Source organism: Carassius carassius, chromosome 17 (genome assembly GCF_963082965.1).
Source record: "Carassius carassius chromosome 17, fCarCar2.1, whole genome shotgun sequence".
NCBI classification, from domain to species: domain Eukaryota; kingdom Metazoa; phylum Chordata; class Actinopteri; order Cypriniformes; family Cyprinidae; genus Carassius; species Carassius carassius.
Genome location: NC_081771.1, coordinates 19,429,361 through 19,457,282, shown reverse-complemented (window position 1 = coordinate 19,457,282; position 27,922 = coordinate 19,429,361). Strand labels below are relative to the sequence as shown.

The 27,922-nt window shown below is 36.0% G+C and overlaps 1 protein-coding gene across 1 annotated transcript in view; it reads right to left on the bottom strand.

Annotated features, from left to right (window-relative positions):
- Window positions 1-27,922, bottom strand: part of usp43a (ubiquitin specific peptidase 43a) — a 134,971-nt gene that overhangs the window by 55,531 nt on the left and 51,518 nt on the right. Inside the window, exons 4-6 of the mRNA XM_059571232.1 lie at window positions 20,301-20,393; window positions 5,861-5,996; window positions 3,428-3,572 (exon numbers count right to left, since the gene is read on the bottom strand). Coding sequence (XP_059427215.1) covers window positions 3,428-3,572; window positions 5,861-5,996; window positions 20,301-20,393 — 374 coding nt within the window. The remainder of the gene's footprint in view (window positions 1-3,427; window positions 3,573-5,860; window positions 5,997-20,300; window positions 20,394-27,922) is intronic.

Below are 27,922 nucleotides of genomic sequence, written 5' to 3'. Positions count from 1 at the left end.
CTATTTCTTTATGTGATGAGTCATTAACAATGTTACCCTGATGCTACCTAACAATGACTGCATAAGTATAATCAGCAATGTAATTAATATGGATAATATGCTAAGTGTTTAAATATAGTCATTAGCCAAATGCTGACAGCCAGATGAGTAGCTGTACAAGTAAAGTGCTTTGAAAGAACCAAGTGACCCCTGTATAATAAGGTAATGTGAATTAATTTTCTGTATATGTAGTCACATGGTTTTGTTTCTTGAGCAGCAAATCAGCATATTATAATTATTTTTCCAGGATTATGTGACACTGAGTTGAGTAAATGGAGTTGTATAAATGTATAATGTGGAAATTACATTTTAACTTTTGTTTAAATAGAAAACAGCTATTTTAAATAATTAATATTTAAAATAGTTATTAATAATTATTATTAATTCATAATTAATATTTTAAAACCTTACTGTTTGTATTATTGATTAAATAAATGCAGCCTTGGTGAACATAAGACTTATTTTAAAAACATTAAAAAATAAATTATTCCAATTATTATCTTTTGACAAATGTATGTGTTTTAATAATCTTTTGTCAGTTCCCTTATTTGATGTGTTGGCTGGCATAATAAAGCATATGTAAAGTAGACTACTTGATTATAATTTTAACTGAACAGTGTTATTATATAAAATTTATTATTTATTTATTATTTATATAGTTTATATATAAAAGTGTCAAAATGATTTATTTATTTATTTATTTTGCTGTTGTTTACATGTATATCTGTAGATTTTTTATTTGATTACAGACCAACCATGTGCAAATTAATCAGTCAACACCACTGAAGAGAATATTCCCCCTAAAACTGCGTTGTACCAAAATCAGTCCCAAAAACACAGTTTGAAACGGCCCCTCCAACATCACACATATTTAACCAATCCAACATGTGGGGCAGGCCTTTTCATATCTGGTCAAAGGTTTATATTTACAACATGTTTTTGAAGGGTTGATTACCATAGCCAATCAAAGTCGTATGACTTTGTCATAAAGCATTTCTTGAAAGCAATGGCCAGTCAGTGAGTTCTGCAGTCTACTATAGCATTTACTTTCGCCAACTGAGTGAAAGTAGTGCAGGTCAGTGCAGGTGCCTGCATAGACTAATTTGCATATTCACAAATCCACGTATACTCAATGAGCTAAGGGTGTAGAGATAGATTTAAGGCATTTTAAGACATGAAGAAATTATTTTTAAATATGATTTTTTATTTTTTTGATATGATCAAAGATCAGTTTTAAGATATAAATATAATCATAACAAATGTGCAATAAACCAATAAACATATTAACTCTAAAGTTCAGCTAACTGCATTTAAAGGTGCAGTCTATAACAATGACAGCATGAATGAAATATACTGGTGTCTAAATTCAAAATATTGTTTATCCCGCCCCCTCCTCCTCAGACTGAATGTTCTCACAGCTTGTCAGACTGAGGGCATGCAACACAAACAAGTGCAACTGACATTGGAGGGCGATGAACCTTACACTGTAAACTGATGCGTTAATTCATCTGAGTTTTAGTATGCTTGAGGCTTTTTAGATTGGGTAGAATCTGCGAACCAGTTTGTTTGCTCACTTCCATTACTGTAGTATGCTGTGTTTTCTGCAAACTGGCAACCCAGGCTATCGAAATATTATTGGGTAAATGGCAAGTGGCCGGAATGCCCAGAATGCACTTTTGCGAAGTAGATTAACTGTATGGAGAATTGTTTTTTTTTTCTTTCTGAGAAAAAAACATGTGAACACGTATGAAATTACACACAGCACCTTTAATATAAATTGATACTAAAATATTTTAATTTCCAATACATTTAATTGCAATTAACATGCAATTAAGTGTTTGAAAACATTACATTAGTTTTGCATTTAACTATTTTCTTTTAAAGTATATTATTTCTGTAAAAACTACTGTTTTTAAATGTATGCTAAGTGTAGATATTTTTCACAAGGAACGTAACATCGGTAGCAAAAAAAAATCAAGTCGTGTTGAGAGACCATTTTTTTCGTCCTCCATTTTTGACAACATTCATTCTTCTTGACACTTCCATAAGCATAATTTGCATTGTTATCAATCTTCAATCATCCACCTGTCAGCCATATTAAACAACCACATTGTCTGAAGACTTGTACAGTTTTATCTGTAATCAACAGAGCGTCTTAATCTTTAAGGTGAAAGTTTTCTTTAGATATCTCAAGCTCATTTATAGGGAAGAACCCATGCTGCATTCTATCCCTTACATACATCATTGGACTGATAAGTCACTGTGCACTTCAAATATTCCTGTGTAAACATCTCTCTATGATGCTACATTACATTGACTTTTATGCCTGCATTTTTCTTGAAATTGCCCTAAGCAAATATTTTTTGAAATACCACACATGCAATGTCCCTACTACCTGACAGAAAACACTGAAACAGGTGTCCAAAGAAATCAAATTTGTCTGAAATAGCCCCAGTAAACAGCAAAAAAGTGTCAAGAAATACTGTATTTTCTGCATTATACGTTTTTTTTTTTTAATCATCTGGAACATGCTGTGACTTGTATAAGGCAATTAACGTCAAGCACGTAAAACACATTAAAAATCTTTTGCTAATCAACATTACACCCCATTCATCATAACACTTAATTTATATAATAAAGTTGCATAGCTCAGTTTAAACTAATTGTTGTACAGTATTGAAGAAAACAGAAATGCAGTGGAAATGTGGAATCACTGAGTGTGATGATGGTGATTTATTTTGATGAATTTGTGGTAAAGCACTTGGGGTTTAATAAATATTGTTTATAATGAATACTAATATGTTTATTTTATACTTCTGTTATATGTTCTTGTTCTGCTCTGAATAGTGCTCAATAGAATGATTCTTTTTGGAGTTAGAGGAACTAAAATGCATGTTTGTATTGATTATACTGTTAATTTACTGGTATTTTCCATTATTTCTGGATATAACTATAAAATACGACTTATATATGTGTTTTCACTAACAACACTGTGGGACTTATATTCAGGTGCAAATTCTTTTCTGGAAAATGGTACTTCTTGCCTGTCAATTTGCAACAAAAAATACTCCAATCTAATTGGCTGACTTTATGTAACTTCTGAGATTAAGATCAAGAGTCATTTTTGATCAGTTTGAATGAAAGCTGTGTAAGAAGGATAGCCCCTCCTCTAAACATTAAAAATAAGGTGGTTTCCTCCCGTCTGAGAAGTGGACAGTTCTTGGCCAGAATAAATTGCCACAAAAAGTAAAATGTGTGTGGACTTGTGAGACTAGACCGAAGATAGCAAACATCTGAAAACGCTTACAGCACCTCTTACTGTCAATATCCAGTTAGCTAAAGTTGCTAGAAACCTGAAGCATTTCCTTACGTTTCCTTATTTCCCTACCTGAGAATCGCATGGAGCCTCCTCTTCTGAAGAGGGGTGGCGCCTGGAAGGCGTAGATGACATCACTCTCTGAGATACTCGTCATATCATCTTCATCAGAGAAAGAGCGCTGGAACCCATTTGAGTTCATCTCTGTCAAAATCACCTACGAGAGAAAGAGAAATGTTGATTTGAGAGTAAAACATCCCTGCACACCATGAAACGGATTATTCACATGAGCAAGAAACTTAGGGCCCTAGTAAACAAAGAAGATTTCAGGTGCTTCTCAAGCCATTTTCCAACTTCTCAAGCCATTTTCCAAAAGCTGTTGTCACATCACAAATCCACAGATAAGGGGATTTTAGCTCAAACGCTCAGCAAGACAAACTATTAGGCTCAGCGGTAGATCTATTTCTATTGTTTTCTGTTTCACTCACTCAATCCATTACAATAGTTCAAATAACTTTTTTGTTCTTTACCACACACATGTACGAGTGTACACATACACATGGGCTATATTATATATATTACAAACCATATACAAAAAATGTATGTCAGAAAATGGAATGTCAATTTGCAGCATGGCATTTTATTATAAAGTATACCACTCAGTTCTGTTATGTGGCACAATTTGTTGTATATAATGAGTAAAAGTGAGGTTAGTATGACACTATGCTATTCTGAACAAGCAATGCACATACTAGTAGCACACTTACCTTAATATCACCTCCCACCACAAGGGGGAGAGACCATCTACATTAGTATATCAGTGCAAAATCCCCTGCAAATACAAGGCTAATTTTTTACAAATGGCCAAGTAATACCTAGTCTAAGCTCTGTGAAACAGGCTAAATAAACATATGTTACCTGAACCAATCATATAATATTCAGTATGAAATCTATCTGTAGTAAAGGCTAAGAAGGTAGTCAGGGAGTGTTCCCTTTTCTCTTAATGTCTGAAGAAGTTTGTGCCCTGTGCTGATGTTTCTTCCATCTCATATTGTTTAGGGCATGCTTTGAAACCATAGCATCCTGTAAAGCCTTTCCGCAGTAGGCCTATTACTGACAGAGCTGAAGAGATCAACACATTACTCTGTAAAGATTAGTAATGGAGGTCTAAATGAAATCTAAATACATTTTTTTCTTATACAATTATTAGTAAAGAAAAAAGTTTAAAAAAAAAACAATGGTAACCATTTATTATAGGGACCAATTCTCACTATTAACTATTTGCTTATTAGCATGCCTATTATTAAAATATTGGCTGTTTATTAGTGCTTATAAAGCACATATTCTGCACGACTATATTCTACATCCCTAATCCTACCCAATACCTAAACTTTACAACTTCCTTACTAACTATTAATAAACAGCAAATTATGATAATTATGAGTTTATTAAGGAAAAAGTCGTAGTTACTGGTTTGATAATGGTGGTAATTGGACCTTAAAGAGACATTGAGAGCTGGATAAGAAAAAAAAAATGGTAAAAGGGTTTTTACCTTACAGTTTTAGCATCTGGCCATCTATTCCTTACCAGATGCATAATATCCTCATCCACCCTAAACAAATTATATGTGTACAATTTGAATGCACTAAATAAGTCAAGCAGATAAATTAAAACACTTAAAAAAAGTGATAAATTATTCAGTTTCTGTATAATTGTGGTTCTCTGTATTTTGAAATGGGTATTTCAAATGGATTAATGACTTCTCAAAAAGCATAAAATACAGATTTTAGCAAACTAATCTACAAAAATTTATTATTTAAAAAAATGAACCTACTCTTTATTTTTCTTTCTATTTATCCTGTATATGTACACAGTATATGACTGATAGTATTGATCCTTTAAGTCATGTTCTGGCATCTGCATTGCCATGCAATTCCATGCACTCTCCATGCACATTTTTTATGTCTCCCTATATCTGACACACCCACTTGAGGTCTTGCAGTCTCCACTAATAAGCTGATGAGTTGAATCAGGTGTAATAGATGAGGGAGACATACAAAATGTGCAGGGCTGGGGGTACTCCAGAACAGGTTTGAGAACCACTGCTCCAAGCCAAACTCAATGCGCACTGGTTACAGAGAGTGAATATGTAAATTAATAAATGCTGTAAGGATTATAGCAGTGGCATTAAAATGTGTATCTTGCTGCACAATAACACATTGAGTCTGAGAAGTTTCCATTAACCAACAGATGGGGTGTATTCAGAGGAGGCAGTTTAATGGGGTATGAATTTCAGACCTTACATAGTCTGGCCAAAGAAGAATTATTCTTGCATTCCTCTTCCAGGCTCACAGATAGTAATAGCGAACACATAGAGCAGTGTGCATGTGCATTACACTACAATAAAGGAGTGAGTGTGTATTGCACACAATTAAGTTCAGGAATAGGAAAATTACATAAAGTGGGAGAAAGAGACAAAATGAGATGACAGACATCAGGTCTTACCTGGTCTGAAGAGATCTTGCCCTCCTCTGCTACCATGGCCCTGAGCGTTGAGATAGACCCAAAGAGAGGCACAGCCAACCCTACTCTCAGAAACCGCTGACCTTCAGTGTTGAACACCAGAATCACATTCAGGGCCCTAAACAAACAAAAACATACACATTTAGCACATCATCGGATGCAACTCTTGACTCATGATGTCAATCTGTAGGCCCATTTAGCTTATTCACTATAGGTTCCTAGGTGTTTTTGATTTATGAATAAAAACAGGAAAGTATTTTCAAAGTAATGGTGTCCACGCTCCACAGACTCAAACACAAACCCATTAGAAAATTCCAGAGGAAACCCACAGCTTAGCACTTCAACACAGTTAACATTAGTACAACATTAAAACAACCACAAAGTCTATAGTACATAACTGATTAGTAAGGGTGGATTGTTGTTGTTGTTGTTTTTTTAGGGGGTGGGGGGGTTTGGTTAAATGCTTGAAATAAGATTTGTTGTCAACAGAAGCTTAATAAAATGTTATGTTTTATTCTGCAGCATAAAATAATTCAGCCAAAAATAAAATATTGTCAATATTTACTCACCATCATACTATTCCAAAACAGTATAACTTTCTTTTCTTCTGTGGAACATGTTTTTTTCCTCAGTGGGATCAATATTGTTTGGTTATCAATGTTCTTAAAAGTATCTTCTTTCAGGTTCCTCAGAAGGAAGAAAGCAATACAAGTTTGGAAAGACATAAAGGTGATACAAGGATTTTTTAATGGACCATCCTTAGATGTAGCAGCCAGGAAGCTTGTGCGATGGTCTACTGATTCCCTTAGTAGACTATTTCGCAGCATAAAAACTTCTGCCAAATGTGTCTCAATGGGTCTTGCACACTGTAGAAAGAGGCTACCGCATTCAGTTTGTTCCTCCTCTGCCTCGTTTCAACATGGTCATTTACACTCTTGTGGGCCCTGAGCAGGCTCTGTTAATGTAAAAAAAAGTAAACACTCTCTTGAGGAAGGAAGCCATCAAGGTGCTAGTCCGGGTTCTACGAGCCAGTACTTCATGATTCCAAAGAAGGATGGAAGGTTGGATCCCACTTTAGATCTGCATCAGTTGAACTGCTTGTTTTAGTTTATTGAAAATAAATTGGCTAAAATAGAAGCAGACACATTTAAATTAAAACAACCACAAAAACATGACTAGTCTTGAGGGAAATATAGGTTTTATTATTTTTATAAATCGCAGATCTCACAGACGAACGTCTTAATATGATCGCACATTAGAAATGTTTGGTGAGACAAAATGTGCACGATAACATTAAGCAAATCTCTTCGCCATTTTCATTCTTTATTATTAAGCAGGAGTTTACATACAGTTAATGCATAATAATAATTAATAATCGCACATTAGAAATGTTTGGTGAGATAAGATGTGCACGATAACATTATTGAGCAAAAATACATAGTACATTTAATCTTTTCCCCTTGTTCCAGTACCGAAAGCAGAACCGATAGCGTCAGATCTTACTGATACTACGGTCTTTCATAATTTAGCCCCGGGGCCAGTTTAATACCGGGTTTCGGTACACATCCCTACTTATACCTGACTTATATTTTTCCTCTCACAAACTCTGATTTATTTTTTAGCGTGTTTAAAAAAAAAACATGCAGCAAACAGAGAATAGGTGATGAATCCGTTAAAATGCAACTATAGACGACTTATATATTTTTTTCCTCTGACAAACTTAATTTATTTTTTAAAGAAAGAAGACATGCAGCAAATGAAAATAGGCGATTAATCCGTAAAAATTTTATACTTCAGAGCAGAGCCTGGGCCTAATATAGGCTATCCAGGGTTTTTTTTTTTTTCATTGCATCTGAAAATGACTTTGTTCATCACATTCACTTCACGCGCTCTGGCACAGATCCGCCTCCCGTGATGCTCAGCTGTGGACGATTTAAAAATGTTTGATATAAAGGTTGCTGTCCAATTTTATACAGGAATTGTTCATTTAAAAAATTTTATTATATTGTTAGTTCTAATTATATTATTAACACAAGTTCATTTAGACTATTTAACATGCCCTGTGACATTTTATCCTTTTTTACTTATAAACTCCTTGAGAATTTAAAGTTAGTATAATTGTATTTAAATTCAAGTTTTAAAAAAATGTTTTAATTGCATACTTTTCATAACATTTCATTATTGATAAAAAGCATAACGTTTCTGGTGTTTGGATTTGTACTTAAATATAATGAGCTCCAAGTTTAAGAATAGCCCTAGACTAGTCTCTCTCTCTCTCTCTCTCTAACAGCATTAGCTCAATGCAATACGTCTTCCTTCTGTTAGAATTAATGTTTTCCAGCCTTGCTAAATGTTGGGCTCATGATCAAAAAGTTGTATTCGCCTCAATCTGATTCAGTAAAGTCAAATCGCAGACGGTGGAACTGCCTCACTGAGCGGAGACCCACGCGCTGTGAGGCGGGAACAGAGGATTCCGCTTGGTCTTAAAGCCTTCCGCAAACGCTTGTTCACAAATAACAATGATTTTTGTAAAATAATGATTAATTATTAATTGATGATTTGTTATTATCATTATGGTCTTGTGAAAATAATAATATGGGCTGCGAGAAAATAATAAATACAGAGAGTAGTGCTACTGAGTGCAGGCAAGTTTCAACTCAGTAACATGAAAACACATCTTTCCTCAGAGCCAAAAACAGACCGAATTCAGTTCAGCTGGAGGGGGTTGGGTTTTTTGGGGGTAGTTATGTATGGCTTGTGGGGGTTGAGATAAAGGTGTGAATCTCTTGCTCTTTCATATGGACAGTGTCTTATGAGGCTTTCACTTGCTGAACTGGTTTATATAGGACTGTTGTTTTGGTTATAGACTAAAAAATGGTCTGCCCCCACGCAAGATTTTTCTAGTTCTAGTCGTTCCTTTGTTATATTCAACTAATCATAGGTTTATATTAAATTTACATAATCAAATCTTAATATATTCCATGCTCAAGCACATGCATTAACTTTGCAACAAAACACATGCAGAAGAAGCCTAATAATTGTGAAAAATGGGACATTTTAATGATTTATTAATAAACAAATGTTTTCTTGTCTGCTGCAAGATGAAATTCCCAGTGCTGGCTCTCTGCGATGAGAGAAATGCAACATTCACAAAATGCACAATTCGTTTTCGTTTAAAAACATTTCAAGCTTTCTGCAGATGTTTTAATGTATGTGATACACCACGATATTATGTTAATTAAAAAAATTATAAATTCATTATCAGGAAAAAAATTTAAGTGATGAGACGGCGCCTCCCTGTCATTAATGCACATTAATAATTTTTGCACAAACACTTGAATATGAGCGTCGTGGTTTTCACTCGCTTCAAGAGCGCTCCATCATGAGTACAATTCATGCCAACAGCCCATAATATAACTGCATATTCAGCAAGAATTAATGTTAAACATATTTAGCTATAGATTGATCAGATGGTTACAATGACTGCAAGAGTCATTTTACTGATTATTTTCGGGTTAAAGCATGATTTAAACAGATTCACACGCAATCGCTTTCGCAATAATGCATTCAAACAAATGTAATCTTACAGTGCTACTACATTATCAGCATGCTATCTGATTTTGAAATCTTGAAGAAGTTAATCGATCTGTTTAGATAAAATAACTGACAAAAATGTACTGTTATTTTCATCACAAACAAAATGTTCACAGCAGAAAGCAGCAATTAAAGATTTAATGCTTACAACATTATTAGTTTGACATGTGATATAGGAAAAAAAGTTTACACAAAATAGCTTAAGCCACTTTGAAACTCTTATTTTTTTATTATTATTTTATATGCTACGTTATGAACATAACATTTCAAACATACTGAAATACTTTATCCATGGAGTGAAGGCGGAGCGAGTTTCTGTTATCAGTGCGCGCGGAGGGGAAGTTGTTGCTGCTCACAGACTCTGCTGCAAGTGAAAGAGACGTTTCACCTGAAGAAATGAAGACGACCGCGGGTGCACAAGCATGGCACATCCGCAAAAATCAACCTGCAGCAATGCTCGTTGCTCGACTCGCCAAGCTTTACTTTTGTAGGTCGCATGGCAGTAAATAATTTGATAATATGACCATGCAGTCAATACAGATATTTAATAAAAACATTAAAACAAGCAGGGCTGTAAAATAAAACAATAAAAAACGCACGCCAGGTCTACTCCGGACACAAGTGGAGCGATCCAACAAAAGACAGCAGAACCCAGTGATGGATACACTGGACACGATCCCCATCAGTGAACTGATGCTCGTTCTGTTTATGACAAAATGTTCTGACACTGTGTTCAGATGATTTGACACTATAGTGTGATGTCATCAAGTTTAGACACACTTTTCGCTGTGGGGCACGGATGACAACTCTCGTGTCTGGTGTAGACACACAGAAAATGTCTGCTCTATTTACAAATAAGTTCTATAAGAAAAAAATCATAAATAAATAAACCAGCGGCTTAACGAGATGAAAATATAGACTAGAAAATATATTAACAGGTCCTCCGTCCATGACACTGACTCACTGCTGAGCTGCCAGTTTTAATCTTAACAGCTCTTAACGCCGAGTGGATGGTTAGATGCATGATGGGCTAGTATTAAATAAATAAAATTAAAGGTCTTTCTAGCATTAAGGTAATAACATTACTGTTTTTTTTAATCATCTTGTTGCAGTTATAAATTTGACTACTAAATGAATGATAAAGAACTATGTTAAAACTTGTTTTGTAAAATTTCCTCGTCATTTGAATATTGATTTAAAAATTGGTTTAAATCATTTATTTTATTTCTAAAATAAAAAAAATATGGGATTTTTTTTTTTTTAGGCCATAAGCTATTGCCCAAAAGCAAGTAAAGAAGGCTCCCTTTAAAATCACTTAAGTTGTCAATTACTAAAGCTATTTTTTACATCTTGTGTATTTTGTTGACTATAATGAGAGAACTTGAGTTTAATTGTGAGTACAGTTTATTAATCCGTCCATTTATTAGAGTTTCAAAGATTTAATCGTAATTTTATTTGTTTATTGTTTTAGGCTAATTAGGCATAAATAATGTGAATGAAATTATACAGTGCTTCATGTTTAAACATGCAACAATTTCTTAATCAGTTTACAGACAAATGTTTTTTTCCCCAATAAGTTAAAGGACAGGTAACGAATAACAAAAATGCATGTTGTTTTATTAAAGGAAAAAATATATTTATATTGAAAATATAAATTAAAATATATGCATAATATATGAAAATATTGACATTTTGCATATTAATCCATGTAGCCTACCCCCCTAAAATAGGCTACCACTTTTAATGCTCCTATGCAAAGTAAACCACAATTTCTTTTGAATAATATAATGCATAATTAATATAATATAAATAATACTGCACACCTTTTAAATGTGTCAAATCTAAAATATGGTTTAATACCATGTAGCTTAGAGAAAATATAAGCACAGGCTCAGGCACAGGCTTGACATTTATCCTGCTTGAATTCGTTTTAAGAAATGCACATAACTTCATAAGTACCAAACTTTCGTCTGTGGATATTAAATATTAAATATATTAAATATTTTAACTACAGTGTTTTTCTTTAATTTTCCCTGACTGAAGCCATCAAATCTAATACATCAGTCAGGCAAAACTGACGTCTATTAGCGAAAATGTGCCGCCGCGGCGGTACGTGCGGCAGTAAAAAGGGCCTTTTCAATGTCTACTTATTGTACTTCCATATCTCCATTCTTCCTCTACACAGGAAGTTCCTGAGGTTTGCCTTTGGGGGCAAAGCTTACCAATATCGGGTTCTTCCTTTGGCCTTGCTCTCTCACCCCACACTTTCATGAAGTAAGTGGATGCTGCGCTGGGTCCTCTGCGACTCCATGGTATCCGCATACTCAACTACATCAACAATTGGTTGATATTAGCTCAATCAGAGCTGATGGCAGTTCAGCATCAAGATCTTGGTCTCGCTCACATGAAAGAGCTGCGTTAAGACTAAACAGCAAGAAAAGTGTGCTTTCTCCATTACAGAAAACCTCCGTGTGTGGTGAGACATTCGACCACAGTGAAGGCACGTCTGTGTCTCTCCTGAGTCCTCTGATCTCCCCTCGCCCTTGGGGGTCAAGGCTTACTCAAACAGAAGTGTGGTGGCCTCCAAGACCTTTCTGTCAGGTGTATCTATACAGTCCACGTCCCTAATGTTCATCAGATTCTATGGCCTAAAAATGCAAGCCACATTGGGCTCCTCTGTTCTCTCGCCCTAGCTGTGCTCTTCCACACTAGGCAGCGAGGGCATACTTGTTCCCATAGTGTTTCGACACAGCTCGAGTTCCTGAAGGGGGAATGTTTCTAGGTTGCGCATGTAACATTGGTTCCCCAAGGGAACAAGATGCTGCGTCTCAGTGTAATTTTTCCGACATCCCTTTGAGTGTTTGCTTCATTTCTCATAAGCTGCCGATGCATCCACTGCATGTGCTTTTAAGCTTCCTGGTCGCTATTACACCCCGCCCATGACATTTCGCCTATACATTGGATTGATTATAGATGTGATTCCGTGCATGGTCATGTTGAAGGCGTTCAAAAATCGTTTCGATGCAGCGTCTCATTCCCTGTTCCGTGTTTGTGTGTACAGGTTGTAAAGCTACTGTAGATTAAAACCAGCACGTCTGGACAGTAACACTGCCACATACATGCAGCTTTTGGATGCACATTAGAATCGAGAGCTGATCTGTTTCAAACTATATTTGTTTGGCTGGAAATGGCCTCACACAAGCCAGTCAAACAGCAGCCGACTGCCTCAATGCAGCAGCATTTTTCACTGCAGCTGCAGTTGTGGCTCTAAAGACTTTGATGGATTTTCAGATGCCTCTCTGCTGTATTATTGAAAGCCGTATGTGAAATGCTGGACCCAACAAAGGCACTCAGTTATACAAAACCACACTTACTCGATTGGACCAGTGAGAAGACAACTGAATCCTTTTAGATTTTATCTCTGGTGGCACGCAGAGGTGAGAATCATGTGACAGGGTATATATACGTGGACTGTCAATCAGACACAGCTTATTTTGTGTTTTCAGAGTGTATGTGGATATGTTAAAGTGCAGGTTGGATGTGTTACTTCTTGCAAAGACATATTTGTGTACAATTACTTTGAAAAGTACTGTTAGCTACATGCCAAATATCTGTGAACATATACAGTAATGTTCATTAATGTCAAAGCTGAATGAACTAATAGGCTGAATCTGGCAAAAAGAAATGTCCAGATCATGTTTCATCCCAAAATCAAAAAAGGCAATAAGAAAAATTGCATTAAATTGCAGTAAAACTATATATACTTTATATTATTTATAGAAAAGTGCTAAGGCATCAGTGAAAATCAAGTCATGAGTGCTAGCTAGAAGCTAGAGTGGCATGGTTGCTTCAAAATTTGTGTTTTTCTTCTCATGTTTACTTTTGTTAACAGTAGGTTTAGGTTTAGGGCAGGTTTAGGTTTAATGATTTAGCATTAACCGTTTAGTGACCCGGGTCATTTCTTAACTGCCACAATATACAATTACTAACATAATGAAACAATGCAAGATTCATGTTCATCTGTATCGGATAATACTGAAAGCATTTTAAGCAGCACTCAATAGATATTTCAGTGTTGTGAAACGCACATGAAGAAATGCAGTAGCATTTTGTTGCTAAAAACAGACCTAGTCTGTTTCAATAGTCAATAGTCAAAATGTCATCAATAGTCTTTAAATAGACTTAAAATGCATTATATAAAAAACAATGCAGCAATAATGATTGGTCATTAATAACACTGTTAAAATACATAATGTAGGCAAATACAAAATAAGCAATTTTTTGTTTAAATTGTACATGTTATTACAAATGCAATGTAATTGTTGCTGTTACACTTACAGGACAATCAAATCCTTGTATAGGCTACTCACTAAACATTTAATTCAAATATTCACTTAATCTTTAATTTTTGGCCACCTTGTTGCTAGACAACACAGCCTTTATAATTTTTTCAACAAAAAACATGCATATCACAACCCTTACAAAAATAAACCATGGTTTTATCATAGTAAAACTGCTTAATTTCCTTTTGCATGATTTCTTTATGCTTGAGACTATAAAATATTTTAGAGTCATAATAAAGTTATAGCCATAGGTAAATGTCGAGAGCTACAATTGTAATTTGTAAATAATACAATTTATTCATTTAGTTTTTTATTTGATTAAAGTTATTTTTTCCCCCCATAGTAGGTGTTTTTTTCATCATATTTGAGGAACAATACAATCCTGCTTAGGGCACCCATTTGGCCAGCAGCGGCCCTGAAGGTGTTGTTATACACATCTCTTGGAATGTGGGCCCTACTACACACACACACTGAAGCACGTGTGGTGTTTTCAGCTCTTCACTATATCTTCACTCTGCTATGAGAGGATTTCACCATTTCATTTGATAAAACTATCGTCATTCATTCGTATCGTAAACACAGACTGACAGAAACGGCAATTATGACAACCTGTCAAAATAAAATTTCGGTATAACTTGAAGAAATTCAAACAGAAATATAGTACTATTGCACAGAAGAGTATGCTATACGTCAAGTAGGCCTATTAGCTAATAATAATAGTTTATTAAAAACACAGAAAGTCTACAACTCACCAAAATAAAAGTTTGGTCTAACTCAAAGAAATTATGTAAGAAATTGCACAGTAAAATATACTTAAAAAAAGATTTACTAAAACGTTATTTTAAAGGAATATCACACAAGTTTTCATAGATAGTTTTAATTCAAACTCGCCAAAACAATAACACCATTTTTCAGAAACAATTTCTAAAAGTACATTTGTATTTGTGCCTATAATGTTTATTTATTTATTATTATTGTCAGCTAATAAAACTTATGCCTCAGGGACCATATTCATATAACATCTAAGGCTAAATGTAGCTCTTGACTGGTTGAGTTAGATGGTGATTAACACTAAACAGTAGAAAATAAGTTGAGTCTCCCCATCTGTAAATGTCATTGGCTCATAAAGTCTTGAGTTTCTTATAATAAATTGACATATTGATAACATTGAACCTTTTATAATGCTCTTAATTACATGCCGATGCATACTGTATGCATTAGTGAGTGTGGTGGTGCTTATGGGGTATGGTCACTTATCCCTTATATGAACTGTTTCAAATGCAAGACATTGATGGCATGAGATTAAGTTTGTAAATGATAGCCTGTGCCCTTTTTTAGTGTGCACATATAATATTTATCATCAAACTGTGATAACTGTGACTAAATTCAGTATATATACCTCTGCCATATGTTGCCACCCCTCAAAAATTCCTGCCCCCTTCTCACCACCCCATCAATATTTTTCTAGATCCGCCCCTGATGTTAGCCAGCCATATAAATACAAGGCAGTAAACTCATTGGCTGTTAATGCAGCATGATCAGCCAATTAGCTTGTACTAAGTTGTTTAACTCTCAGAATATCATCAATTATGTGAACAACCCCTCAGCCTGCGACATATAGAGTTTCATGGATGAATTATATTTATTTTACAAAAATGACAATGATTTCTTAAATAAGAAAGTAGTTCTTGAAAGTGTTGATGAGTTTCAACCAACAGCTCCATGAAAGAGACAGATCTAATAATTTATTGTATTTGGTTTCTCTATTGGCAGAGGATGACCGGCGGGACTGTTCTGACCAGCTGCACTTTGGTACTGTAGGCTGAGGACATCTGACTGGCTCCCTAAAGTCTTGCCCAGGAGTTCAGTTCATATGTGAGCAGTGTTAGTCTGCTGACAGAATTGTTACTGCCTGCCCATGGCATTTGCCTAATTTAATTTGACGTCTTTCTAATAATTCATAACAATAGGAATAGCGGGTTTAACACTAAAACTAGCACTCTCTGACATTTACTGATGACCTTCAAATTTGGCCCCTGTGGTGGAGTTTTGTTTTTCAGTTGGTTGAGACCTTAACATGGCTTCTGGCAACAACAGGGGAGCGGTATAACTTAAAGTGTTTAGCTAGTTATCTCCTTGTTATGAGATGTTGTTTAATTGTTAATGTTAACCAGTTTAATTGTGCAACTATTATTATAACTATTATAACGACCGCTCCCCTGTCGTTGCCAGAAGCCATGTTGAGGTCTCAACCAACTGAAAAACAGAACTCCTGCTCGCGCTCGCGACACAGGCATATCGCGCTGTGTGAACGCGTTCATGTGTTTGGCTTAGAAGTAAACAATCCCTCGCGTGGGGTGTGTTCTTGTGATTGGCTAAAACAAGGGAGATATCTGATTGGTTGCTGATCATTCCCCGTTTAAAAAAAATGCATTTGTGTGTCCAGCCAAGTCAGGGGAGTCTCAAAATTCACACACAAATGCAGTGAAGTTCACAGACCGCAAGCAGTTTGTAAATCAAGGTGTGTAAATTTGTAAATTTGTGTGTGCATCAAAAATTCATTTCTGAATCTTGTCCTGTGCATTTCTGAATCTTGAGTGCATTTGTAAATGTTGTTTGCATTTCTGAATTGTGTGTGTATTTATGAATTTTGTGTGCATTTGTGAATTTTGTATGCATTTGTGAATCTTCTGTGCTTTTTACATTTTGTGTGTGCATTTGTGAATTTTGTGCGCATTTGTGTATCCTGTGTGTGTATTTATGAATCATGTGTGTGCATGTATGAATTCTGTGTGTGCATATGTGAATGTAGTGTGTGCATTTATCTTTTTTAAGACTCGTTTAGCTCCATAATGTTCTGTGCACTTGGTATTTCAGGGTGGCCAAGGACATAAACAAACTTAAACACACAATAGCAAAGATACACAAACACATATTTACTGTATATACTATTTGTGGAATGATACATGTATTCGTCCCGAACCGTCACGGTACAGGCATCTCTTCGGTGCATGAGACCTTACGATGAATACAGACAATTCACCACCAGTCCAGAAGGGGGCACTTGCAGCAATGCAATACTGTTTGATAACCGGCTGCCAGCAGAAAAACAGCGAATGCCATGAGTTGCGCACTTGAAAACAAAGCCCACTAGACAGTGTCCATGTGCTGATTCTGAATGGGAGAAGTTGCAGGCCACTGGGACAGAAACAACTTTTTATCTTAAAATCAGCTCACACACACAATCAACATTCCTTCGGGGGGCGCTGTAGCTCTCTTATTTAGGCTAACCCTTTTTTTTAAATACAACCCGAATTCCAGAAAAGTTGGGACGTTTTTTAAATTTTAATAAAATGAAAACTAAAGGAATTTCAAATCACATGAGCCAATATTTTATTCACAATAGAACATAGATAACGTAGCAAATGTTTAAACTGAGAAATTTTACACTTTTATCCACTTAATTAGCTCATTTAAAATTTAATGCCTGCTACAGGTCTCAAAAAAGTTGGCACGGGGGCAACAAATGGCTAAAAAAGCAAGCAGTTTTGAAAAGATTCAGCTGGGAAAACATCTAGTGATTAATTAAGTTAATTGATATCAGGTCTGTAACATGATTAGCTATAAAAGCTTTGTCTTAGAGAAGCAGAGTCTCTCAGAAGTAAAGATGGGCAGAGGCTCTCCAATCTGTGAAAGACTGCGTAAAAAAATTGTGGAAAACTTTAAAAACAATGTTCCTCAACGTCAAATTGCAAAGGCTATGCAAATCTCATCATCTACAGTGCATAACATCATCAAAAGATTCAGAGAAACTGGAGAAATCTCTGTGCGTAAGGGACAAGGCCGGAGACCTTTATTGGATGCCTGTGGTCTTCGGGCTCTCAGACGACACTGCATCACTCATCGGCATGATTGTGTCAATGACATTACTAAATGGGCCCAGGAATACTTTCAGAAACCACTGTCGGTAAACACAATCCGCCGTGCCATCAGCAGATGCCAACTAAAGCTCTATCATGCAAAAAGGAAGCCATATGTGAACATGGTCCAGAAGCGCTGTCGTGTCCTGTGGGCCAAGGCTCATTTAAAATGGACTATTTCAAAGTGGAATAGTGTTTTATGGTCAGACGAGTCCAAATTTGACATTCTTGTTGGAAATCACGGACGCCGTGTCCTCCGGGCTAAAGAGGAGGGAGACCTTCCAGCATGTTATCAGCATTCAGTTCAAAAGCCAGCATCTCTGATGGTATGGGGGTGCATAAGTGCATACGGTATGGGCAGCTTGCATGTTTTGGAAGGCTCTGTGAATGCTGAAAGGTATATAAAGGTTTTAGAGCAACATATATAAACAATGTCTATTTCAGGGAAGGCCTTGTTTATTTCAGCAGGACAATGCAAAACCACATACTGCAGCTATAACAACAGCATGGCTTCGTCGTAGAAGAGTCCGGGTGCTAACCTGGCCTGCCTGCAGTCCAGATCGTTCACCTATAGAGAACATTTGGCGCATCATTAAACGAAAAATACGTCAAAGACGACCACAAACTCTTCAGCAGCTGGAAATCTATATAAGGCAAGAATGGGACCAAATTCCAACAGCAAAACTCCAGCAACTCATAGCCTCAATGCCCAGACGTCTTCAAACTGTTTTGAAAAGAAAAGGAGATGCTACACCATGGTAAACATGCCCCGTCCCAACTATTTTGAGACCTGTAGCAGAAATCAAAATTGAAATGAGCTCATTTTGTGCATAAAATTGTAAACTTTCTCAGTTTAAACATTTGCTATGTTATCTATGTTCTATTGTGAATAAAATATTGGCTCATGTGATTTGAAAGTCTTTTAGTTTTCATTTTATTAAAATTTAAAAAACGTCCCAACTTTTCCGGAATTCGGGTTGTACACTACAAATATATGTGGTATTATTAGCAGAAATCATACCATGTGTCATACTCACAGGGACAGTATGCTTGAAAATAATATTTCTTTCATTAATATAATCTTTCATTGCATTTGTTATTTATACCTACTTTTAATCTCTCAGCTTTCAAAATCAGTTTTGTAGCGAAACACAAATTATGTGTCTTACAATAATATTTTTTTCAAGCTCTTTAATGATCAGATTGGTGAATTTATGTAAAACAATTCATTAAATTAATCTGTTTTCTTTGTGAAAATTTATTCTCGTAATATTTCGACATTATTCTCTTAATATTTTGACTTTGTTCTCGAAACATTTCAACTTTATTCTCAAAATATTTAGACTTTATTCTCAAAATATTTCGACTTATTCTCGAAACATTACAATTTTATTCTCGTATTTATTCTTTGGGGAAGTCGTGGTGTAGTGGTTAGAGAGTTTAACTCCTAACCCTAAGGTTGTGGGTTCGAGTGTCGGGCTGGCAATACCATGACTGAGGTGCCCTTGAGCAAGCCCCCGAACCCCAAACTGCTCCCTGGGTGCCGCAGCATAAATGGCTGCCCACTGCTCTGGGTGTGTGTTCACTGCTGTGTGTGTGCACTTTGGATGGGTTAAATGCAGAGCATGAATTCTGAGTATGGGTCACCATACTTGGCTGTATGTCACATCACTTTTTTTTAATATTTCGACTTTATTGTCATAGTAGGGCTATTACGACTTTATTCTTGAAACATTTCGACTTTATTCTCATAATATTTCTACTTTATTCTCGTAACTTCGACTTTATTCTCGAAATATTACGACTTTAATCTCGTAATCTTATTTTTAGCTTTTTTCAACTGGGCACTAAAACGCAGTCGTACTGAGACATCCTGACCTGAGTGCACTAAAATCTCATGTCACAAGAAAATCACCAATCATTGAATGTGTCAATCATACATAAATTTAAAGAAATATTAAAGTTATACAGTTATAATCATGAAATATTTTGATTGGGACTCGAGTGGACTCTGGAAAAAGTCAGATTCCTAATATGCTCGAATCCAAGTCAATACAGAGTCAAAATGCACACAAGTCCATGATAAGACCAAGACCATTAAAATATTTGAGTTTCCTTTCTGTGAACAAATGAAGCCTGTCACAAAAATGAACTGAAAATCTGCATGCAGTATATAGGCTACATTACGTCACACTGTTTTTTTCCCTTTGTTTATCTGTAAACTAAATCAAATATATTTCAATAATTTATTTATTGTATGTATATATGTAGGCCTACTGCAGATTATATATATATATTTAACATAATATAATAATATTTTGTATTTTCACATCTAGGTGGAAAAAAATGTCATTTGTACTACTGTCTGTTGTACTACTGCATAGTAGATTTGTTTTTTCCCTGTTGTACCGAAGTTGTATCGAACCGTGACCTCCGAACCAAGGTAAATACTGAACCGTGACATCTATGTACCATTCCACCCCTAATTTATACAAACACCTATTAAATATATATACAATATTAATAGATTCCAAAGAAGTAGAGACAGAAGACAAAGTAACCTACCTGGTCTGTCGCAGAGGGATTGGAAGTGAAATACACAGGAAAGGGTCAAAAGTGTTGCTCTGTTTAAGGCAATGAGGGCACGTCAATGATGACCTGAAAAATAGAAATGACCATGAGACATTTAATTCTACCTGGAATCTACCAATGAACTGCACTGTGTATCAGTTGTACCTGCAGCTGTATGGCTATATGCACTGTGCATACCAGGAGTGCTTTGAAACATTTCCATAAAATTTTCAGCAGTTATTATTTGGGTTGACTGAAGCAGCAATGCCAATCATTCGTGATTCAATCATTCTTTTGAGTAAATTCTCTCTTTTCAGTGAACTGGCCAAATAAGATTGCATGTTTGGACTGTTCTCTCACTGCATTACATAACCCTGGACAGGGGTCTGAAACTAATGGGTGCAAACTGGGCAAAAATGCCCCTGCACAATTAAGCTAAATCTAAAATAAATAAATAAATAAATGCTCTGTATATGTGCGTAGCATCAAATGAAATCCTGCAGTCACCCATGTTCGGTACCAACAATTGTTCTATTGTAAAATGTTTATACACTCCATAGCCAAAATTTAAAAGTAATAATATTTAATTTTTACAGTCAAAAATGGACTTTAATAAGGAGTTGGTCTTCCCATGGTTTCTAAAACAACCTTAGATCTTCAAGAAATTCTGTCACTATTTGCTGCCATTGAGACCCAATAGAGACCCATTGAGCATCTGTGAGGTCATGTAGTCACGTTTGGACATGGGGTTTGACTCTGATTTGGTATCCCAATTCATCCTGTGTTTAATGGGTTTCAGATCTGGTCTTTGTGTACGTCAGTCAAGTTCTTCAACACCAGATTCAGGAAATCATTTCTTTAGGAATGTAAAACAGAATGTGTACAGCCAATTCTATTAAAATGTGTGTCTAAGGAATCTGCTTGACTGTATGCTTGATTTGTGTAGCTCACATTTTCAAAACCCTTTCATAAGATTCAAATGATAACTCCAAAGAGAGTCTAATTCTCATTCTTACAATTTGACCTATGCTTTTTGTCAATATGTAAAGGTTTAGGTCTTTCTCTTCTCATCCTTCAGTATTTTTGCCATGCCTGGCTTGACTTGACAAAAAGCTTCCCTATGGTTTATTGTCCTGTTTTTTATTTGCCACATCATCTTAATCCTAAAACTATATGATATTTTTCTTAAATTCCCTGAGAATTTTGCTGGTCAAGCTCCTTTTCTTCTTGTCTTGAATTAATGTTAAAAAAAAAGCCATAAACATTCTTAAAAGAGATAGACGCATTAAGATGGTATTATGACTTACTGTATTTTCATGAGTACATAATTCATTTAAATATTTTCTATCATAACATCTACAAACACTTTTCTTTTGAAGGGACGCTCACACTACACTTTTTGTTCCATTTCACTGCACTGTCTGGTCAACTCTGACTGAATTTGTGTATTTCTATCATGAGAAGACCAGTGACCCTTCTAGTATTTAAATATGTCACATATCTTAATATCAATTATATTTATCACATGATTTATATACATATATAAATTATATATCTATATATATATTAGTGGTGGGCCGTTATCGGCATTAACGTGCTGCGTTAACGTGAGACTCTTATCGGGCGATAAAAAAAATATAAAATATCGGCGTTAATCTATTCTCAAAGTTGGGTTGGGAGCTGGGTCTATACTACGCGAGCTATGATGACTTTCACCTTAATATTTTAGCACGGATGTATACCTAGCCGAATCTGTAGGGGGTGAGAACTAGTCTTTAAGCTTGTGTGTATGCCTACTGTGAAATTTCACATCAAACGTGACGTGCTAACATGGATGCAACTAAGATGCCGCCGGGTTTGCTTCAGAGAATTATTTAATTTTTTTTTAAAGAGGCTTCCCAATGGAAACCTCGACAAGATGCACGCCTGTTTCACACATAATCCGTCTGCAGTGTGTATGCACTCCGTGTGCATTTCGTATGTGGTGCAGAAGCAGCACGGACTCATACTCACTGTGCTTAAACACAGGACGCGTTTGCAGTCCACTACTCGGTACGTAAACGATCACTGCACTGCTGCAGATGCAACGCTCCTGGAACGCACTGACGGACCACAAATGCGTGAATGCTGGAATCCATCCATGGGTGTGTAAAAAAATATGCAACGCATACACACTGCAGACGGATTATGTGAGAAATGGGCGTAAGGTTGTTTGCACCTTGTGCTATGTGGAGTTCGTTTACAGCTTTCTCCAAGAGGGTCTGGCTGCAGATTTGCACTTGTACTCTCAGACTTGCATTCTCAGACTTGCACTCTCAGACACTCGCACTTCCGCTAGTGACATCACTTGCAGTCTTATTTTTTATTTAGTTGAATTTTTTATTACTTTTTGTTTGAATTTCCCAACATCGTATAACAGTAGCCAGGTGGTGAAGACAAGAAAAAATAAACTAAATTACAATGTCACTTGCAATCGCTACTTGCACTCTCCGCTACCTGTGACGTCATTTGCAATCGACACAAATCGTGCGTGTTGCCAATGGAGACAAGACGCTGTGATGGTGATTAAACGATTAAACGATTGATTAAATGGTGATTTAATGATTAGGGAAGTATTCGATTTCGGACGCAGCCCTAATTTATTACTATAACGTACAGGGTCCTGCAAGAAAAAGACAAGACCAGCAAATCCATGGCCAGAACACCAGAATATGAACGCTTGCGCAAAGTCTCTCACTAAGTGTTTTCCTCCCTTAGAAAAACATAAACACTTAACATGGCTTAATGTATTAAGATGCTATTAAAATATCAAATTAAATATAAAGTTCATTATTTTAATTAATATGCATATAGTATTTTCCTCACATACCGCAAAATGTGGCATAATGGACTAAGATGATAAAGGCCAAACTCAATATGCTTCTCTACATTATTAAAATACACAACTAATATGTACAGGCAAGCAGGTGAGCCCAGAATAAACGCAACACGCAAAGTTTCGCGTTAAGCATTTTTCCAGAATAAACTGTCTACAACTCGTTTATTTCACCGTCTTTGTCCATTAATATAAATTATGTGTTTTATTTATAATGATTTTCTATAGGAGGTAAACGTTTAATGTACAATTTAACGCACTGCGTTCTGTACTCTTCTGCTTGCCTGTATGGAGTTGATCCTTTTAAAATCACTAAATGCATTTCATAATGCACGTTCATATTTGCTGGTCTGTATATACGTTGAGTCACCAACAAGACATATAGGTTAGGCCTACTGAATTGTCTTTATTATCTTAGTCTGTTATTAAGCCACGTTAAACGTTTTGCTGTATGGGAGGAGAAAGTTTGCGCATTGTGTTCATAGCCATCTGCTTGCCTTGTAGTACATAAAATAATATATCTATATATATATAATAATATAAACTATATATCGAATTTGGTCTTTTAATTGAACTTAATGTATCTTAATACATTATGCCATATTAAGTGTTTGTTTTTTCTAAAGGAGGAAAACGCTTAACGAAAGACTTTGTGCATAGATAGAAGAGACATTTGTAAGTGTAATAAATGAGAAAGAACGAGAAGGAACAGCAGAAATGGAATGTGGCAGAGATTGCATCATGTTGGGGTCCAACTGTCTCTCGTGAACTCGGCAGAGCTGTCATATCAACCGGTGGAGACCCCTTGAAATAGCAGCACATACCTACAGTACCAACACACATACTCAACAGTTTTGCACCACATACAAATAAGTTATGCACTTGTTAGTGTGAAAGAGTGTATGGGGAGTGTGAAAATAGATGAATAATGAAGAGCTGCGAAAATAACAGCATGTGAACATTATATCAGCAATGACAATAATTGGTTGCTCATTACCTGTGCATAATCAGTTGACAGAAATTAAATGGATAAAATAAGTTTGTGGCTTTTAATTTGCCATACAGAGCCATGGCAGAATCAAATCCATAAAATGAGTTTTACAACTATTTTAATTTAATAACTGTCACAATTGCTTGGACGAGTAGGACAGAGTTGAGGTAAGGATCTACTGGCAAGCAGCATATATAACAGTCCGGAACCAGTAACAAGTTAAATGCAGGAACACTAACCAACCTGACAAAAACAGACAATTGAACCAAACGGAGTATAAATACATAGGACAAAGCACTAATCAATTAACCAATCTCAAACCAAGGACACTGGAACTAATACCAGTGAAAGTGTACTCAAAGAACCAAAACTAGACGGATAATGTGAAAATTAACAAAATGTAAAAACAAAAACAACCTTGTTACAGCATATTTTAACGGGATTACAAAGAAATAACATTCTTCAACATTGTGACACTCGAGAAGTAACATACTTTGGACCTTTTCTATGGAGAATGTGAAGCTACATCACACTGTGTTGTGACATAAATGTTACGCCCCTTACCATACTATGATGCGTGTCCCGGGACGACGAGACAAAAATCATGTTGCGTAAACATAAAGCCATGTTTGCATTTGTAATTGGAGAAATGACAAACAAACTCTACTCTACACTGCTCAAAACCCGTCTTTGAATCATCAGTGACAAACTCTTTAAATATGAAAACATATTTACAGGATGTGAGTCAGAAGCTCCAGACTGTCCTTGCAAAGTTGGAATTGCCCCACTTTATAGAAACAGCCTTTGTGCACAGACAGCATTGTATGCTACTCTCCCAGGTTTAGGAAACAGGCCTCCATAAAATGTACTGCACACATCTGAATATTTGGGTTGAATTGTAAATACAGCTTAACCACTGATTTCTAGTTGTGTGCTCTTTTGGAAGAACAAAGTAATTTTGCTTTCACAAAGAAACACACAGCTTCTCCAAAACATGGTGGTGGCAACAACAATACTACAGCAAGAATCAAAGTTACGCCTTCTTTCTTTGCGTAAAAAATTCCGCGACTTGATTTCTTTCAAAAAAAAAAAATACTCCATTGTCCAGTTGTAGAAAGATAATCAGAGTTACTTTTACAATTTTCGATGCAGCATTTATATTTTTCACAAATCACGAAAGAAAATCAAAATAATGCCCTAAAATTTACCTTTTAGTTTAGTCTTCGGACTCAAGACATTTTTCTATCGTCTCGGACTCGTTCCGTTTGCACTCAGACTTGTCTCGGACTTGCCCACTGGACTCGCCAAATGTGCTCGTTGGTCTCGACCAAGTCCAGCAAAAAAAAAAAAAAATTCTCCTTCAAAACAAAACCAGATTTGCATGATGTCGCAACTGAAAACGTGTGGAAAACGCTAGGCGCGCCACTCTCCTTTTTTCCAAAGCACTCTGTAGCCGTCTGTAGCCGTCTGTAGCCGTTGCTGTTGCTAGGCAACCATGACCCGCTCTCCATGAAGAAGCCGAAGTTAAACTTAGATAGCTAGATAGCCTTAAACATACCCTTTACAATAATGAAATACTAATTAATGTTGTACAGTATAGGGGTTTCAAGACTACTGATTTCTACTAGTTAGTTCTAATATTTTTTTTAATTAATAAATGCTTATTAATGTATAGCCTAATGCAACAATAACATATGTAAATTTAAAAAACTTTATAATTATGACATTACATATTTAAATTTCCATGTAACAGCCAGTATTTGTATCTGTAACAAAATTTTTCGTATCTGCATTCGGCTACAATGTCGTACATACTTGATAAGACCGTTATGACTTTTTAATCTTTTTTTGTATGTTGTGTTAAACTAAAATAATTATAAATTTCTAAAATAATATTTATTATGCAAGCAGAGAGATGACATGATAAACGTTTGGTGATCATTTGAACATGACTGAATCAATTCAATGCGCACATTTTCATTACGCAGAACACTTTAAGCGAGTCTTAATGTTTAGTGAACTTCACTAAACGAATGTGTGTGTGCCGTGCAAACCAGCAAAAGGTAAAGATGCAAACATGTAGGACAAGTAGAAAATGTATCCGTATCTAAGCTGTAGATGGTTTGACTTTCTTTTGTAAAATTATTGTTTTGTCTGTGATGAGAATGACATTCACTGGCGTAACATGTAAAATATGTAAAATAACTCTTGCAACGCTTTGATTTCTGAGAGATGCACAGAGAGGCGACAACAATGCAGTGTTTGGTTTGCGCTCTTTTACTTCAAAAAGTTTACATTCGTTCACTTCAAACTCGTGACTTTAGAGGTCTGTTGTATAATATTGCGCTGATCCCCTGGCTCACCTTTTATCTAGCAAACACATGACTGTGCCAGCTTCAGCGTATTCAGGCAGAATTATTCCTTGTCCGTTATTTGTTTTTTAAGCCATTATCCGAGCCATTCTGAATAAGGTATTCGGGCTTCAGGCACAACCCTAATTATTTAAATTTAATATTTTATTTTTACATGCAGCATAGATAAGGTCATAGAAAGTAACAGCTCCACGCAATATTGTAATCCTAAAATTCACGTGGTACCTCCAAACACTTTGTATGCATTATGAGCAGCGCTCGACTAGTCAATGCAAGCCCTAGTACAGTATGACAAAAATTTGGCTGTATTTATGTGCGCATGCCCAGTAGAGCCAAACGTATCACTTCTAGCCATGACCGCGTGCACGCGTCATATCCCGAGGTTTACAGGTGTGTGTGCACTGTGCCAAGGCATCAGTCATTTTAATTTTTGACCACAGACATAATGTCAGCAAAAGCAGCATTATAAAGTAAATAAAATTAAATAAAGTACATAAAAATAATTTGACCTTACAGCTCCAAACTCTGTTCTAGAGGGCCAGTGTCCTTTATAGTTTAGCTCCCAGGGTTGGACTGGGGGTAAAACCAGTACTCATTACCATGGCCCCAAAGGAAGAGAGGCCCTTGAAAAGTATGAATCTGAAATATATTTTATTTTACCTGGATATTTTCATGGGCGGGGGGCATGGGGGCCCATCAGGACTGCCTATGCATAGAGCCCGGGATCTTGTGTAACGCCCCTTTTAGCTTCAACCCTAATTATACACACTTGAACCAGCTAATCAAGCTCTTACTAGACACACTAGAATCTTCCAGATAGGTGTGTTAAGGCCAGTTGGAGCTAAACTTTTCAAGACACTGGCCCTCCAGGCTCTAGTTTGTCCTAGTTTGTCCTACAGAGTTGTTACTTTGCACATGTTTTTTGATCATTACAAATAATAATGTAAAATTATTTTCTTAGAATAGGAGATATGCTGTCTCTCGCATCACATACATTATCAGTAGTTAAGTATGTGGTCTTGAAGAGGACCCTTTTTTCTCTCATTTGGACTCGATCTTAATTTGGACTCGAAACTTTTGGACTTGGACTTGACTTGGACTCGAACCTCTTTGGACTCGGTCTTGACTCGGTCTCAACTAGTCCTGGACTTGGACTTGACTTGGACTCGACAAAGTTGGACTTGACTACAGCTCTACTATGTTTGTGTCCTTTAGCTGTGGTAAATCACAGTGCCACTTTAAAGGACGTCCACTGAGAAAACTGTCTTTGAACTAGTCTGGTCAAGATGTCAGGAGAGCTTGATTGGTTTGTTGGGCTAAGGTGGAGTCAATCCACCGTATCCCTGTGTTACCCTTTCCTCAAAGTAATAAGTCAAAT